General features: G+C 39.6%; 4 protein-coding genes across 5 annotated transcripts; 1 reads left to right on the top strand and 3 right to left on the bottom strand.

Moving 5' to 3' along the window:
• Window positions 1-35: 35 nt before the first annotated feature.
• LOC114733281 (sulfate transporter 2.1-like) lies at window positions 36-4,974 on the bottom strand. 2 transcript variants are annotated; one of them, XM_028920722.1, is made up of 12 exons: window positions 4,546-4,974; window positions 4,416-4,464; window positions 4,114-4,321; window positions 3,839-4,013; window positions 2,801-2,872; window positions 2,432-2,662; window positions 2,217-2,343; window positions 1,821-2,107; window positions 924-1,117; window positions 712-812; window positions 493-569; window positions 36-391 (listed from the first exon to the last, which is right to left on the bottom strand). In XM_028920722.1, exons 1-12 carry the CDS (start codon window positions 4,867-4,869, stop codon window positions 251-253), a joined length of 1,986 nt encoding a protein of 661 aa, XP_028776555.1. In that variant the 5' UTR covers window positions 4,870-4,974; the 3' UTR covers window positions 36-250. The 2 variants fall into 2 exon arrangements, with proteins under 2 accessions (XP_028776555.1, XP_028776556.1); XM_028920723.1 differs by having other exon boundaries at window positions 36-379.
• A 1,578-nt stretch (window positions 4,975-6,552) lies between these two features.
• LOC114733284 (protein UPSTREAM OF FLC-like) lies at window positions 6,553-7,205 on the bottom strand. The gene is made up of 2 exons (XM_028920725.1): window positions 6,864-7,205; window positions 6,553-6,772 (listed from the first exon to the last, which is right to left on the bottom strand). Exons 1-2 carry the CDS (start codon window positions 7,100-7,102, stop codon window positions 6,676-6,678), a joined length of 336 nt encoding a protein of 111 aa, XP_028776558.1. The 5' UTR covers window positions 7,103-7,205; the 3' UTR covers window positions 6,553-6,675.
• On the bottom strand, window positions 7,141-8,109 carry LOC114733276 (protein UPSTREAM OF FLC-like). The gene is made up of 5 exons (XM_028920709.1): window positions 8,040-8,109; window positions 7,868-7,937; window positions 7,672-7,784; window positions 7,247-7,536; window positions 7,141-7,170 (listed from the first exon to the last, which is right to left on the bottom strand). The coding sequence occupies exons 1-5, from the start codon at window positions 8,080-8,082 to the stop codon at window positions 7,141-7,143; spliced, it is 546 nt and encodes a 181-aa protein (XP_028776542.1). The 5' UTR covers window positions 8,083-8,109.
• A 4,826-nt stretch (window positions 8,110-12,935) lies between these two features.
• On the top strand, window positions 12,936-15,941 carry LOC114733283 (probable glucan 1,3-beta-glucosidase A). The gene is made up of 8 exons (XM_028920724.1): window positions 12,936-13,521; window positions 13,589-13,708; window positions 13,815-14,012; window positions 14,183-14,344; window positions 14,526-14,695; window positions 14,788-14,937; window positions 15,027-15,370; window positions 15,450-15,941. The coding sequence occupies exons 1-8, from the start codon at window positions 13,351-13,353 to the stop codon at window positions 15,629-15,631; spliced, it is 1,497 nt and encodes a 498-aa protein (XP_028776557.1). The 5' UTR covers window positions 12,936-13,350; the 3' UTR covers window positions 15,632-15,941.

Here is a 15,941-nt window from a genome sequence, read left to right as displayed (position 1 = left end):
AGTATTTTAAGGCAACATGCTAGAGAAAGGGAAGATAAAGAGGAACACCCGAGTGCATAAATTTCATACGCATCTCAAGCAGTTCTGCTAGTAGGCACACATGACACGCCACTATAGTGCAAATACAAAGCCCCCATATAACTTATTCTCCACAACATACACACAAGATTATTAACTAATTAAGGGACTACTGCAAGTCCAAGTCGTCAAGGAGCTAAGCTCTTGTTCCGTTTGCCCCATACATATATCCTTAGACTGGATCCAGTTTACACCCGACAGCTTCCGCAACAGTCAAGAAGACCCTTCCACCGATTGTTCTGACGAAGTTAGCAGCCTTCAGCTTGTGAATCACTTGCCACCTGGGGTTGGCGATTGCTAACTGAGAGACTCCCTCAGAGTAGGTCAATAGATAGATTTGTTAGGAAGACGAAAATTGCGACATATCACACCAAGTCATGTCCATCTTAACAATAATTACTGGGCCTTGCTCACCTGTTTCCCATGTGAAACCAAACTCTTGTGTAGTTCCTCTAGAGAAGCAATTCCTGACGTGTCGATGTTCATTAAATCTGCCATTATAGAACAATAATGAACCCATTATTTTAATGTTATCAAGAATAAGAAGCCATCCTTAGTGATGACAGGTCTTGCACTTTCCACTTATCAATGAAAAGGTCTTTTTTCAGCTCACAAGAAGGAAGTGAAACTTACTGGAGGCGTCGATGATTACGAGCTGAATTGTCCTTTTGGTGTCTCCCTCGTTCTCATTGGCTTCTTCTTCTTCTTCTTCGTCTGTGATCAGTTTCATGATCCTTTCAAACAAAATTGAGGAGCAGATCAATCAGGTACTGCTCATAATTAGATGTTCTTATAATATAATTTCATGACATGACCGTGGAAGCACTTGTTGCATGTGAAGATACCTTTCTGTAACGAAGTTGGCATTAGCAAAGCAAAGCAAGGCAGACTTGACACGTATTATTAAGACTCCAGCAGTCTTAACAGCCATAGGATACTGATGGACATCGCAGAACCAGTCTGTTTCAGGGAGTCTTCCGAGAGTTTCTGTGCCGGGTCGAATTGAGATCATTATTATATTTGTAAAGGATATCGCCACCTGTAAATTAAACTCAAATCAGCCCAATTTACTGTTTCATCCTTTTTTCAATCTTATACTTTCACTTGTTAAATAATTCACACCCCTGAACCAAGGCAGTTAATCAAATTTATCCAACGTAGTCAGTAGACAGGTTTTATTTAATTTTCTTTGAAGAAGATGAAAAGAATGAAAGCATGACATTTCTCACTCCATAACATTGGCATTACTGTTAGATAATTGGCTTTTTGTGATTCTAGCGTCCCGAGATTTGAGGAAATTCGAAGTGCAACCACTTTGCACTCTGCATCACACACACTAGCTGGTCAAAAATAAAATATTAGCTAGTGGAAGTCAGTCCAATAAAGGTGTGTGGTCTGGTCCATACCCTTTGCTACTTGCCAACTGCCATGCAAAGGACAAAAAAAAGGCCACTAAAGCGGAAACTAATTATTTATGATGGAGCACTTTTAAAAGGTGATGAGCTGGATGACGCCATCCTCCATAAGATGTAGTGACAAAGACTTCATATGCCATTGGTCGCTGTTGCAATATTAAATTGTTCTTAAGATTAATCGACCTAAATTAAACACCAACTCCTCTGTAGTTATTATTAAATATTTTATAACCCATTGTATTATTAGGCTCGATTATTTTGGGACCACAAAATAATAAAAAGTCAGGATTGCAGTCTGCAGAAGCGGTAATGAAGAATTATACTTACGGCCACCAGGAGGCCAATCTCGACGGAAGAGAAGAGGACCCCAAAGAAGGCTCCGGCGCAAGCAAGAAAATCAAGCTTATCAAGCTTCCATATTCTGTAAGCCTCATTGAAGTCTACGAGTCCTGGGAGAGCAGAAATGATGATTGAGGCAAGAATCGCCGTTGGAGTGAAATATAAGAGCTTCGTGAAGCATAGCAACGAGATAACCACCGTAATAGCCATCACGATGTTTGACCCTGCAGTTTCACATCCCGCCGCCACATTCACCGCCGTGCGCGAAAACGAACCTGCAAATTACCGTTTATTTACTTCCACTGCCTAATCCTTATTCAAAAGAAACAGTGGAGGAAAGAATTTCGATCACGAACCCATCTCGATCAAAGACAGATAGCTTACCAGTTGCAACGTAGCATGATGTGAAAGACCCTATAATGTTCATGAATCCGATGGACACCATTTCTTTGTTTCCATCAATGTGGTATCCTCTCATGGAAGCAAAAGATCGGCCGACTGAAACCGATTCCTGCGATCATTAAGATTAAAAGTGGCACGATTTTGAGTGGAAAATGTAGTGATAGGAACTTGAAACGAGGAATGAAGGGAGCTCTTACAGTGAGTGCAATAACAGAAGCAACCAGTCCGATTTTGGCGACTTCTCCAATATAGGGGCTGTTCAGCTCTAAAAGATGAACGGAACTTGGATTCAGCCCTCCTTTTACGTGTTTCACAATATTAACTCCATGTTTATCAGCTCGGGTGAGAAAAACAATGAGGGTTGATAGCACAACCGATGCGAGAGGGGAGATTGCTGGCAGCCAAAATAGTTTTCTGTTCCTTTTACCCTGCTCATATATATTTATTAGCCCCATCATTAGACTGATTCGAACAGAGGAGACAAGTTACCAAAACTAAAATATGCAGCCTATAAGTCATTTTGCGAAGAAATAGGTTGTGGGCTTATCAGTACTTCTACCACTCACCAGAAATCTGGATATGAGCATCAAAATGAGGAACGAGCATCCCAGCACAACATTGAGGTAATTCCACTGCAGCTGAAGAGAAACAAGGCATTAGAATACAGCGGCAAATTAGTTTGGTTTCTTCCTAAGATTTTTAAGGATTTATATCTTTGGATTAGAATATTATACTGATGGCATGGGCATTTGCCCCCATGCACACACAAGACTTCAACTGCATTAAGATGGCATTCAATAATCTTTTCCTTTGTTGCTATTTCAATGAAACTCGCGAAAAGAATACAATCACTAGGGTAGATGGTTTATGATAAGAATGTTTGACGAAGTTTTAAAAAAAAAAAATCTGTTGATTAATTTTGATATTTTGGCAAAAGATCTCACGTGATTTGCATGGCTTCATTGGCTGGAGTTTAACGTTTTGTTGTACAGTTGAGGAACTTCCTTTATTAAATATGGATTAAAAAAAGACCACTGAGTTGAAAATCTGATTAAACTTTACGAATAAGTGTCTTGTTTAAAAAATTTTCGCCAAACCAATAATTGTGCTAGTTTAATTGTACAATTTTATTCAAAATTTCAGACGCTCATAATTAAACTAAGTTCCTCCGGTTCTTAATATATAAGTTAATTGTTGAGTTGATCTTAATCTTAAATGTAAAACCTATTTCTCATATTTATTAATTTTTTTAAATTATCCCTATCAATCTCTCTCAAGTCGGGGAGGGAGGAAGAATATCAAAGATGATTATGATGTTTTAAAAAAAACATGTCATACTTCTTATAATTAACTAACTTTTCTATCTTTTTTAATCTAATCAAATTAGTTAAATAGGTCTTATATTAAAGATCCAATGAATACTAAAACTCGATGCAGGATTTAGAAAGAGATTTCAAAGGGTCAAACTTGGTTTATCCTAAGAGTTATAGCTTTTGCATGAGGGAAAAAAAAATAGTAGCGGAACCATCATCGTCATTATCTGATGTAGCCTAAAACATGTTTAAATCATTGTACAAGGAAAATGAAAAGATATATATACGTACAGGATGATCAAGAGATTCGCGAACAGACATGGTGACAGAGACGACGTCGGTTTTGTTGGTAAAGCGTTGGAACCCAAAAAGGCCCTTCAGCTGTTGAAGTCCAATAACAATGGCCGCTCCCGCTGTGAATCCTACTATAGCAGCATGCGACAGAAATTCCAGCAAGAACCCCAACCTATATATATATATACATATATATATAAGCACGTATACATTTAAGCAATGTATTTACTTGTGTCTGAATCATGAGGTATATATCTCTTAAAAAATCCCACCTCAAGAGTCCGAAGGCAGCCTGGAATATGCCGGCAAATAAAGTGGCAGTCAGAACCAGCTTTGTGTAACCCAAAGGATCAGTGGAAGGGTCTATTAGTTTCTGAATCATTGACGACAACAACAATGAAACCACGGCCACCGGTCCAATTGCCACCTCCCTTGAACTTCCCATCATTGCATAGATAAGAGGCGGCACCGCACTGGTATCTAGTTGGTAATTTTATCCACCACATAGCATAAGCTTATCTCAATTACTTCTTCTAACAATTCTAGTTTCTTTCTTTTAAGGAAATCAACTTACAGAGGCCATATTCAGGATCCAGCCTCGCTAAAGTTGCATACCCAATGCCCTGCATTGAACAGACAATAAAAAGAAATGAGGTAATTATAATTTTTTGAGTTTAGTTACGTAAGGACAGGCTCCGGAGTACCTGCGGAATGCAGAGACTTGCAATAGTGAGACCTGCGAGTAAATCATTCCTGAAGCTTATGGCTGAATAGTTTCGACCCCAGCCAAGAACAGGAAACATGGCTTGCAGGAATGAAACCATAATTTTGGGTCCGGATTGGCTTCTGGGACCAGACGCCTTTCCTTGATACCGTGAAATGGTGTTGCTCACTGAGCCTGCAAGTTCATGCCACAGACTGGGAGGCTCAGGAGCATTGAGCACCCACTCAGACCATTCATTAGGTTCCTCAGCCTTCTTCTCAATGTCCACCACAACGACGTCCTCTATTTGGGCCGAAGAACCCATATTTGATTGAAGTGTTTGGGAGAACTTCGTCGCCTGCACGAAGGCCAAATTGCTCTATTCTACTCTAACATGGAAGTCGCTGTAATGAAGAGTCACTCAGAGGCTCATAGCTGCGATTCAATGGCACAAAGCGAGAACCAACAGGTACCATTTTATACATGCGGAAAAGCGATTGTTTCCAAGGTGAGTAGTTAGGCACAAGAAAAATCAGTAGATAAAAGGGGTGTTGGCATGCGGGCGAAAAGCTGGAAGGCACTTTCTTCCGAAACATGTCCACTAACTCGGTACACCAATTTGGCGACTAAAATAGATTCATCACAGAGGCCACTGTTCTGATCTTTTCTTGGGGCTATTGCTCCTTTACATTTGTTATTTAAACTGCTTCTCAAGATACCAACCAGCACGTAACGATCTATTTTTATATCAAAATCTGTGGATTAATATTGTATATGCTAAATATGCCCTCTGGTTGTTCAAGTTGAAAGCTCCGCTAGAGACGGGGCAAGGTTATATGATTGAGAGGAGAGTCCAATGGAACTCGGGAAAAATGGCAACTTCAAGATTGCGTGCAAGATCATTGTACTGAATTGGAATCATCATAGCATTATCCTTTTCGTAGTACATAATTATGAGTCTTTCAAGTTCTCGGTAGTGCGTTTGTAAATAGCAATTTGCCCTACGTGGACCTTTTCTCCTTCTGATGCTCAAGTGTCAAGGCCGGCATGATAATCGTATCGAGCGCATATTTATTATGCGGCCCTTTGTATTTTTGCAGAAATCTATACCAATAAAGTAGGATAGGATGCTTGTCTTTTTGCTTTCCTTGTAAAATTTGCCTAGTGGGGAAAGGGATACCTCCGTTTCCCTTTTCACTGAAAAAAGACAAAAAGAGTAGGCATAAATCATATAGATTATGACACAACATGTATATCAAGCTGTCTTGTAAACTATATTTTAAACGAAAATTCTGAAGTTCTATAAAATGGTACTCTCAAGTTAAAACTTCAATATTTAAATTGGTGAGATATGAAATTTGATAACCATCATAATTAGTGAAAGGCGATAATTTGCAATTTGCAATTTAGACAAAATCATGTGAAGTCAGTATAACTCTAGACCACAACACGACATTGGTTTTCTTAAAGACCTCAACTAGTTTTTAGGTCAAAAATGATTTTCTTTAATTAAAGCCCTCACCAGGCCCGGCAAGGGACTTTTATCTTGCTTTCTTATCTTTTCCCTCATCTTTCTTTTCTAACTCTCATATCATTATTTTAACAGTTGAGATTTTAGTCTTTTCAAATTATTATTAAAATATTAAATTATAAAAATAAATAAATACTAAAATAAAATTTAATAAAATTTAATTTCAATAATTTATAAATGCAGTAAAAAGATTTTTTAAAAAATAAAATTTGAACTGTTAAATTATGTAAAACCAATCATTATAAGAAGAAGAATAAAGAGGATGGGAAGAGAAGAGATATCTCTCCCAGCCAGGCCTCCCGGTCAGAAACTGATGAACTGAATATTCATAAAAGACCGCCCCAATCCCAAATGATAACTGGAGCAGAAGATTATCTAACCAAATTATGGAAAAGTGAGAACACAAGGCTCCTAACCAGGAAGACGAGAGTAAACCATGATAAAGAGTGACCCCTTTAATCAAATAAAAAAGTCAAAGACTCAACGTCATCGGCCAAAAGATCTGCTGCAAACAAGAAGTGCTCTAACTAGCAGCAATAATAACAGAGCCCGCACATTCCTGCTCTCCATATCCATATGGGACCACCCTCAATTCTTGATCTATTTAGATGAACCACTACATTTCTTGCGAGGCATGCATTTTGCTTTTACCCCTCTCTTCTTCTCTTCCTCTTCTTCCTCTACCCTGTCATCGCTCCTGCACCGTAATCACCATTCTCAAATGTCATACTCTGAAAGAAAAATGAGAAATCAACATAGTATATAAAATATTGGGAATCCCACACCACCTTTCTTCGTTATAGGAATTGGACTTCTTGAGGACCGCATGGGTCTTGGACGCATCCCAGTGGGCCTTCATTGACTCAACGAGGCTGCCACTAAAATACTCTTTCTCCTCTGATTGGGAATTCCAGAACCTTGGATTCTCCGGCATGCATCTCATCATCTCGGTCTCCGACAGTTTCTCTGCACTCTTACGCACAGCCATCTTCTCCACAGTGTCGTTCTTCTTCACCATATTACTCATGCACGGTGCCTTCGCCACTGCTGAGCTTCCGCACGCTATCAATTGCAACAGCACCGAGTTACGACTCGCTGCTGAGCCCGATGTCCCTCCGTCCAATAATCTTCCAGAGTTGTCGTTTGCTTCGTTTTTATCGGGCGGAATGGCCTTGGAGGTGGAGCTAATTCTCAACGACATGTCGTTCGCGATGACCTTTCTTGTTTCGTGGCGCCCCTCGAGTTCATCGGTGGATACACCTCTAGAGCAGCGAGGACGGGGCTTGGTGGTGGAGTTCGTATTGCTCGTTTTCTCGCCATCTTCGTACACTTCATCTCGCTGCTCTTCGTATTCTTCGGTCTCTCTTCTCGGGCTCGCCCGAAATGTCTTGCGCTTCAAGTTTAGATTAGACCCCTGATACAATACTTGCCTATGGCTCAACTGAAGCTGCTGAAATCTTTCTGCAAGCAGTAGTAACACATAATAGTAGGAGTAGTAAAAGAATGATGTAAACAATCTAGTTATTAATTGAGATATGTTAGGTTGTGTCGTGCGGAATGATGATCATGATAAGGAAGCCTCAAGAGGAGACTGACCAGAACAGCCTCGGAGGAGTTTAGATCCTTTGAGAACGTACTCGGCTGCATCAGTCGGATGTATAATATCGTTTACTCCCAAGTCGTACCACACGTAACCGCCCTTGTAGCTCCTTAAACCAACAAATTGAATTATCATGCCCGGCAACATGTGTCCAAGTATAGCCAAGAGATCCGGGAAGAGCAAGAGTAATACCTCTTACAAGACCAGGAATATAGAGAAGGCATGCCACTTCCCCTGAGAGCTATGAGCCGATCCAACACATCTTTTGTCATAATACATATTGTAGTGTCAATAAATTGAACATGATCATCAAGACCTGTCAATATGTGGACCGAAGCATAAAATATAGATGCGCGTGACTTACGCCTCAAACGGAGAGGCTCGCAGGGAGCGAGGGTGACTTCCATGGAATGGGGATGCTCCAAAAGTCCATTACGTGAGAGTAGTAAACAACTTGCACCTGTTTGAGGGGTTTGACCTGTTGGTGGTGCATGCCGCAGATTTTGGCACGCTCTGGGCTGGAGCGCCTACTTCTTCTCGAACCACCGTCCATTCTCCAACACCAGTTGTTCTTCCCCTGCCTCACTCTGTCCTCGGAGGGGATCCTGACTTCCTCTTTAAAGAAACAGAATGAAAAGGGGAGGGAAGAGAGATTGACTCACGTTCCTGCGAGAGACAGTACAGTATTTGAAAAGAAGAGGAAGCATAAAAACAGGTTGGTGCCTATCATTTGCAAGGAAAGATGCTTATGCTTCATCAGAGACTAGGAAAACACAATGGGGCCTGGGGAAGGTCAGAGATAAAATTCACCTTCGCAGTAGAGAATAGAGAAACATGATATATGTTACTTCCTCCCTTTTATCTTTTCTTTTTTGTTGGAGAGGGCACAAGTCACGATCCCATGGATAAATGGTTGGCTCCGATGCCCAACAGAGCCAAGAATGAGGATGGTCATAGGAGACAGTAGGGGCCTAGGGGTGACTTGGTTGACATCGAGTTGGGGTAACAGAGGAATGGGTGAAGTGACATGAGAAGGTGTTCACAGAGAGTGAGGTTTGTTATGACGGGGCCGGTGCAATAGAGAAGGGTTACTTACGTTGCACATGAAACAATAAAGCGAAAGAGAAGAGAGAGTCATGTGGTATGCAGTCATGCAGAGAGCAGTTACAGAGGCGGAATTGAATGCGGAGTTTAGTTTAGTAATGAAGCTGCTCACTTGTCAGACCTCGTCCACTTCAACTCCCCTAGCTAGCACCTGCATCCCATCCCCTCTTCCCATTTTAGGATTGCTATTTTCTCGTTCTCATTAATTCCCTCCTTTTACAATCATGTTCTTTGTGACAGAGAAGACATCACGGCCAAGGGAGCACTCGAGTCCTTCTATGCCGTAGATTTTTGCAATATGTACTGATAGGCATGCCCGTATTCATAAAGTTCTTTGGATATTAAAGTGCGTTCGATTTCGTCCTCAGATTGTGTGCCTGTTTACTTTAAAACTCCCCTCCATCATGTAGCTAATAATGCTATTTCTATGATATGTAAACCAAGATTAACGAAAAGTGATGAGTAGAATAATTCTGATGATTCTAAATTGGTTTGATTGTTAAATAGTTGATGTAGATGGTGCCACAGTGGCATCCATCCAGGGACGGGGCGTGAGTTAATAACTCACAACCCACAAGGGAACTATTTCTGCCTGGTTTGACATCAGTAGACATACAGAACAGGGATCTCAGTAAAAGTAACCTCTGTCATGGGAACGGAGACATAGTTCAACGATAAATTTATGCTTTATCTGGGGCTAAGTTCCTGGAACATTAACATAAAACATTACAAAAGACTATACCGATTACCATGTGACAAGTGTTTGATCCAAATATATGAAAGTTATTTTAATTATAAAAAATAAGAAAATGGCAGCGTAAGGGAAATTGATCGCGAGAGCAACTTGGATATGCAAATTTCTTTTTCAATCTCCGAATCAAAATATGACTGTGTTGCATTATATGTTTTCAGTGAACAAGAGAAAAATTCCGGTGACATTGGGACGCCGTCTTCTGAGATGCACAGGCCAGGCTACCAAAAGCCATGGGATATGGACAGCTGACATGGATAATATCAAGATATATACTGCTTATTCATCTTGGTTTGTGTGGGAACTAACTAGTAAAGTTGAGAGAGACGGAGCTGACTGTCAGTTTGGTGATTCAGAACTGCAGATTTCTGCAGCCATGTTTATCGCCAAATGCGAGTACATTATTAGTTCTAAAGTCCAAACAAATTTACTAGAAATCAAGGGGAGCGAGAAAGCCCCACCAACCTGATACTTTCTTGTTTTTCCCCTACTTTAGGCAGTTACTAATAAAGAGGACATGCTTTTTTTTTTTGGGTAACAGGACATGCTTTTTTTATTTTCTAAACAGAAAATGATTGAATCCGTTTCAGGCCCAAAAAATGGATTGAATCCGTGGATACAAAGTGGGCCCAGATAAACATAGGGGACTCGGTTTTGTTCTCAGAAAAAAAAAAGTTTGGCACCCCATCTCGCCCGAAATCGTACACAAAATTGCCAGCTCCCTGAGCCCACCAAGTTTTGGACCAGCTTTGTGGGCCCAATCTTTGGGGTGGGTTACTTGAGAACCTCGTCTGTTCAACTCTTCTGCTTCTGTTTTATGCGGAATTGTCGGCACCCACGATTTTCTTGTTTTTCCTTTGGGGTTGTCTTCGTCTTAGGACGCCTTTGAGAAAACAAACGCGCGCGCGCGCGCATAGAAAGAAATCCTGTTGACCAAAGTCCAAAGGTAACTACTTTCCTCCGCTTTTCCGCGGTTCATTAGTTAGATACGTTGCCGCCTTGTGGCCAGGATAGGAATCGGAGAACATGGCATCAATATCAAATCATAAGATTTAATATAATACATTCTATGTACTTTATTGATTAAAAACAATACAACTTATTTTTTAAGTTACACGTAATGCATAAAGTGGATTATCTGGTTTAGTATGTAATATGTAATTGAAATTTATTAAATAAATATGAGATATTTTACTTTTCATGTTACCCAAATACCCCCAAGGTTTGGGAAATTCTTTTTTGGTCTATAGATTACTTGATCCAATGGTTTTCGGAAGTTCGTTATTCAATCCGATACGCTAAGTTTATTCATTAAATTAACTTATCTGCCACTAATGAAAGCCAGTCAAATTCAGTGCCTATTTAGGATCATGATAGAAATTCTCTATAAGCACGTTTTATGTAAGTCAAGATAAAACTCCTCTCACATACTTACCTCGTATTCTGTAAATCACCATTGAAAAGCTACTTATAAACTGTTCCAAACGGGCATCAATCTTCATCCTTAGGATGTTTGTTTGGACAAATTCTTGGGTCTATCATACTCCTACTGACACTTTAGTGTGCTATGACGGTCATATTGAGTCTGATCGCAACTCTACTGATGTTCCCGACTATAAAGAGGCTTTCTTCATGTTAATATGTTCAGATCAATTCTCACATGCTTTGCCTTTTTTAGGGTTGTTTGGATGTAATCAAAATCATAATTTTAAAAGTGTTTTTACAGTGCACGAAGTAAATATATAGAGGAGTTTGCCTCGTTTTATAGAAAAACGCTTTTAGGTGATTCCAAATATCCTCTTAGTTTAATTTAGGCATGCACAGAGGCAGAAAGAAAATAGAAATAGTTAACTTATTAAGGATGTTAAAATATTATACTCCTCCGCTCCTTAATATAAAATATAATTAACTGATTTGAGTAAATTAAAAATGTTAGTTAAATTAATTAATATAATATATATATTTTTCTAAAACACCTAATTATCTTTCTTAGTTATCTCCCTCTTTTTTCTATTTGATTATTATTGAGATAATATCAATAGGGTTAATTACAAAAAAATAATAAATATATAAAATATGTCTTGCATATAAGACTGACATCAACTCTCAAATTAGCTCTTATATCAAGGATAGGAGGATCAGTATTTTTTAAATCCACATTTATTAAAAGTGGGAAAGTGTATTAAATAAAAGTTGGGTCAGTTATTGGCTATTGCATTAAAAAGGTATAGCAGAAAATATATTAAATGTTCTATATATTAATAAATTATATTTATTTTGAATTAAGTTGAGCTGGGAGAAATAAAACCTATATTATGGATAGGATCCATGTATGTATAAAGTGATTGGCAGTAATATTACAGGAATGATAGTGTTCTTGAGAGAAATAAATGAATGTACGAACTGAGGAGATTGGAGGGCTCTACTTTGCCGACTTTCCTTCCCCCGACAACTCTAATCCATCCACAGTCGGCTAGGAAGCCAAATCACTGGTGAGGAGGATATGTCATATACTGTAATTGTCGCGGCATTAAAACATAAACCCCACCAATATTCAATTATTTTTTTTGCAAAAGGAAAAAAACATAAATTAGGAAAAAATTATATATTATAAAATAATTGGTTTTTTTTTTTTTATTTGCCCATCCCTTTAACAGCACGCTATTTTAAATCTCCGCTGGACTACCTCCGTTCGATACCTTCCATCTAATCGGATTTTTTTTTTTAACCTTCGGTAGCCGGATATTATTGAAAACATGCAATAATTAAGCTTTTAAAATTTGAAATAAGATGTGTATTTAGGGACAAAATAAAAAATTAAATCAGGACAAGTAAATAAGATAGGATATGTGATTTTTTCAATCACTATCTAGTTTCATGATTAAAAACTACTCCCAAGTAATCATGACCAGAACATATAAATCAGGAGAGGATAGAGTAAAGTAAAATCTGCATCTAGTGCTAGAAATAATGATGATTAAAAATTTCCTTTAAACATCGACACAGTGAATTCCCAATATACACATATTCAAACAGCTACTCGTGTATGATTGATGTAGAACATGGAAGGATTGTGAAAAGGGAGAGCACACAGATTAGAGTGGGGGGTTTAGTTCACTGAGTGATGATTGATTTCACACGGCAGCAACCACTCATAAATCAGAAGCAGACCTTTTGAAAGCGGAATATATAAAGCCAATGCTCACTACTTTGTTTCTTTGTGCAACTTGAAAGTTATACCCTCACGGGAATCTGTATTACGAGAAAAAGCTCCAAGCGTAGGTCACACGCCCTCACCGACTGCTTCCTCTTCCCTCCCCTCTTTTTCCCTTTCCACAATCTTTCCTTTCACTTCTTCACTCCCCTTTTTCCCTATTCCTCTTCTTTTTTTTTTTTTTTTTCCGCCACAATTCATATTCCCAAACTCATGAACTAAATTGTCGATCTACCGTTACTTAATAAAATCGCTGGTTAACCGCCGCTGCATTCTAATTTAAGATGTAGTAGGGTCCAATGAGATGAGCATTTTGGATAAAATAAAAAGTGGAGATGGTCGTCCCAAAAAGCTAAACGGACAGTATCAGAAAAAGTCACTCTGGTGTAGGAAATGGAAATTGGTTTTTATTGCGATGGATCATTCGTTGGTTGGTCCTGTCTGTGGAAGGACGACGATCAACGTCACAGAGAAGCAGCACCTACCAAGGAGCACAAATTCACATAAAAAGCTGTCGCACCACAACTATATTTATAGCACTGCTCACTTCACTCTCTGCCACTGAATGAGCATAGTATCTCCTATCCCAGGCTTTTGTGAAAAAAAATGGGATACAAATTATTGTGCCTCATCCTTGTATTATTATTGGCCCTCCACCCTTCTTCCTCTCAACACTCCTCTCTGCCTCTCAGGGCCGTCAATCTCGGAAACTGGCTCGTCATTGAAGGCTGGATGAAGCCCTCTCTCTTTGATGGAATTATCAACAAGGATCTTCTGGTATATTATTGTACTTGTCATGTTATGCTAGATTTTCCTGCCAGTTTGTTAATGGCGGTCATTTCAGGATGGAACTCAAGTGCGATTGATGTCAACAAAGTTGCAGAAGTACCTCTGTGCAGAAAATGGTGGAGGAACTGCCCTTGTTGCCAACCGCACGAGTGCTTCGGGTTGGGAAACTTTCCGGGTAAGCTCTTCAACTTTTCTGAGATTACTAAACATGTTCGTTATTGGATGGGCTTTTTAAGTGCCGGATCATCGAATCCCTCCATAACTATGAGCAATGCATGCAGCTGTGGAGGGTGAATGAATCATATTTCAATTTCAGAGTGTCCAATAATCAGTTCGTGGGATTGGAGAACCATGATGCAGGGGGCAGTTTAGTGGCCAATTCAGATTCGCCTACCGACTTGGAAACGTTTCAGACTATAAGAAGCGAAGATGACCCCACCTTAATTCGTATCCGTGCGCCAAACGGTCTGTTTTTACAGGTACCATTGTCTTCAATTTCCTTTAGCTCTGTCTAGTTACCACCAGACTGTGTTGCTATTACTGGTTATGTTTCTGTACTGGATTCTGAGGTTTCCCGTTAACTCCGAAATTTCATCGCCATGATTCAGTTATTCTGAACAGAGGAATAGTTATGTGATCTACTTTTCAGGCTATTTCAGAGGACGTGGTAAGTGCAGATTATGAAGGGTCAGGTTGGGAAGACGATAACCCGTCTGTATTCAAAATGACCACCCTTAAGGACAAGATTATAAAAGGCGAGTACCAAATTACAAATGGTTATGGCCCAGACAGAGCCCCCAAAATCATGCGGGTCAGATATTTCTTTCCCTAAAATATCTTCAATTTTTTTTCTAAAAAAAAAAAGAAGTCTTATAAAATTTTACTAGTATATTATATATACATATTTCTCGAAAATGAAATACTTTTACACGTTATGCAGTATATTGCTTTTAAAGATAAACCAATACTAGTTAATGATGGGGTATGCGCAGGATCACTGGAACACGTATATAACTGAGGAAGATTTCAAGTACATATCAGAAAATGGTTTAAATGCTGTGAGGATTCCAGTTGGATGGTGGATAGCGTTTGACCCAACACCCCCAAAACCATTCGTGGGAGGGTCTCTGGAAGCATTGGACAATGCCTTCACATGGGCACAGTAAGACTGACCAAGACTGCCTCATTGCTCCTTCATTAATGCTCACTTACTCCCATATGATCAATCGTCTCTATATTTAATGGTATTTGCAGGAAGTATGGCTTGAAAGTAATAGTGGACCTGCACGCTGCTCCGGGTTCACAAAACGGCAAACCCCACAGTGCCACCAGAGATGGATCTCGCGACTGGGGAGATTCTTATATACCACAAACTGTATCAGTCATAGACTTCCTAGCTGCAAGGTAGCTAGCTGCTTTCATCCACTTCACTTGCTTTCTCATATAATGTTTCTGTGTTTTCTTTCATTTTCTAATTAAACTTCTATGCGCAGATATGGAGACAGCTCGAGTCTGGCAGCAATAGCATTAATGAATGAACCGCTAGGAGTTAATTTGGAGAGCCTGAAGAGTTATTACCAATCAGGGTACGATGCTGTGCGGAAACACAGTGCCAGCGCTTATGTGATCATGTCTAGTCCATTGGATAAAGGCTCCAGAGAGCTCTTATCTTTCATCGGAGGTTTTGAGGGATCAGCTATTGATGTTCATTATTACAATCTGTTTTCCAATTCCTTCTCCAAGATGAACGCGCAGCAGAACATAGATTACATTACTAAACAGAGAGCTTCTGATATCAGTTCTCTGACTTCTGCTAATGGACCCCTCCTTTTTGTTGGTGAGATGCGACTTCATTTCATTGAATTACAATTTAATTTAATTTTGGGGGAAGGGTAACTTGGTAATTTCGGTGGCAGGGGAGTGGAGTGGTGACTGGCTGGCGCACGGTGCATCCAAGCGAGATCATCAAAGATTTCTGGAGGTGCAGGTGGAGGTGTACTCGCGGGCCACTTTTGGATGGGCTTATTGGGCCTACAAATGTGATGCCGACTACTGGAGCCTCAAGTGGATGATCCAGAACAACTTCATCAAGCTCTAGCTATCCACAACTTTCATCTATGCATTAGGGCTAGTTGGGTTTGGGCCGGTGTCTGACCAAAAAGGAAAAACCTTTCATGCATCCATTCTCCAAGCCCACAAAAGCCTTCTGGAAAGAATATAGATGAATTTCCTTCCTACATATAATTATGATGATGGGCTTGATCGGTCCAACCATTAAGGTGGATTATCTAGGACCATTCCATAAAGCTTCTTGCTTTCCTATCTTTCTTTCACAAAGTTATGTAATAAAGTCACTGCCAACTGTAGAAATTGAAGTCAGTACATGATTATATATTACAAAAACAGTC

The sequence above is a fragment of the Neltuma alba genome, unplaced genomic scaffold, assembly GCF_004799145.2.
Source record: "Neltuma alba isolate B1F8T4 unplaced genomic scaffold, ASM479914v2 tig00012991_pilon, whole genome shotgun sequence".
Lineage (NCBI taxonomy): Eukaryota > Viridiplantae > Streptophyta > Magnoliopsida > Fabales > Fabaceae > Neltuma > Neltuma alba.
Note: the sequence above shows the minus strand (reverse complement) of the source record. Positions and strands in the feature narration are given on the sequence as shown.

Coding starts and splice junctions, on each gene's coding strand:
- LOC114733281 (XM_028920722.1), bottom strand. CDS start 4,869: ATGGGTTCTTCGGCCCAAATAGAGGACGTCGTTGTGGTGGACATTGAG. Junction 4,465..4,545: donor CAAGTCTCTGCATTCCGCAG/GTACTCCGGAGC, acceptor TGTTCAATGCAG/GGCATTGGGTATGCAACTTT. Junction 4,322..4,415: donor GGATCCTGAATATGGCCTCT/GTAAGTTGATTT, acceptor ATTACCAACTAG/ATACCAGTGCGGTGCCGCCT.
- LOC114733284 (XM_028920725.1), bottom strand. CDS start 7,102: ATGAGTAATATGGTGAAGAAGAACGACACTGTGGAGAAGATGGCTGTG. Junction 6,773..6,863: donor AATTCCTATAACGAAGAAAG/GTGGTGTGGGAT, acceptor ATTACGGTGCAG/GAGCGATGACAGGGTAGAGG.
- LOC114733276 (XM_028920709.1), bottom strand. CDS start 8,082: ATGGAAGTCACCCTCGCTCCCTGCGAGCCTCTCCGTTTGAGGC. Junction 7,537..7,671: donor ACTCCTCCGAGGCTGTTCTG/GTCAGTCTCCTC, acceptor TACTGCTTGCAG/AAAGATTTCAGCAGCTTCAG. Junction 7,171..7,246: donor GAATTAGCTCCACCTCCAAG/GCCATTCCGCCC, acceptor CGGGCTCAGCAG/CGAGTCGTAACTCGGTGCTG.
- LOC114733283 (XM_028920724.1), top strand. CDS start 13,351: ATGGGATACAAATTATTGTGCCTCATCCTTGTATTATTATTGGCCCTC. Junction 13,709..13,814: donor CGGGTTGGGAAACTTTCCGG/GTAAGCTCTTCA, acceptor CAATGCATGCAG/CTGTGGAGGGTGAATGAATC. Junction 14,696..14,787: donor AATGCCTTCACATGGGCACA/GTAAGACTGACC, acceptor TGGTATTTGCAG/GAAGTATGGCTTGAAAGTAA.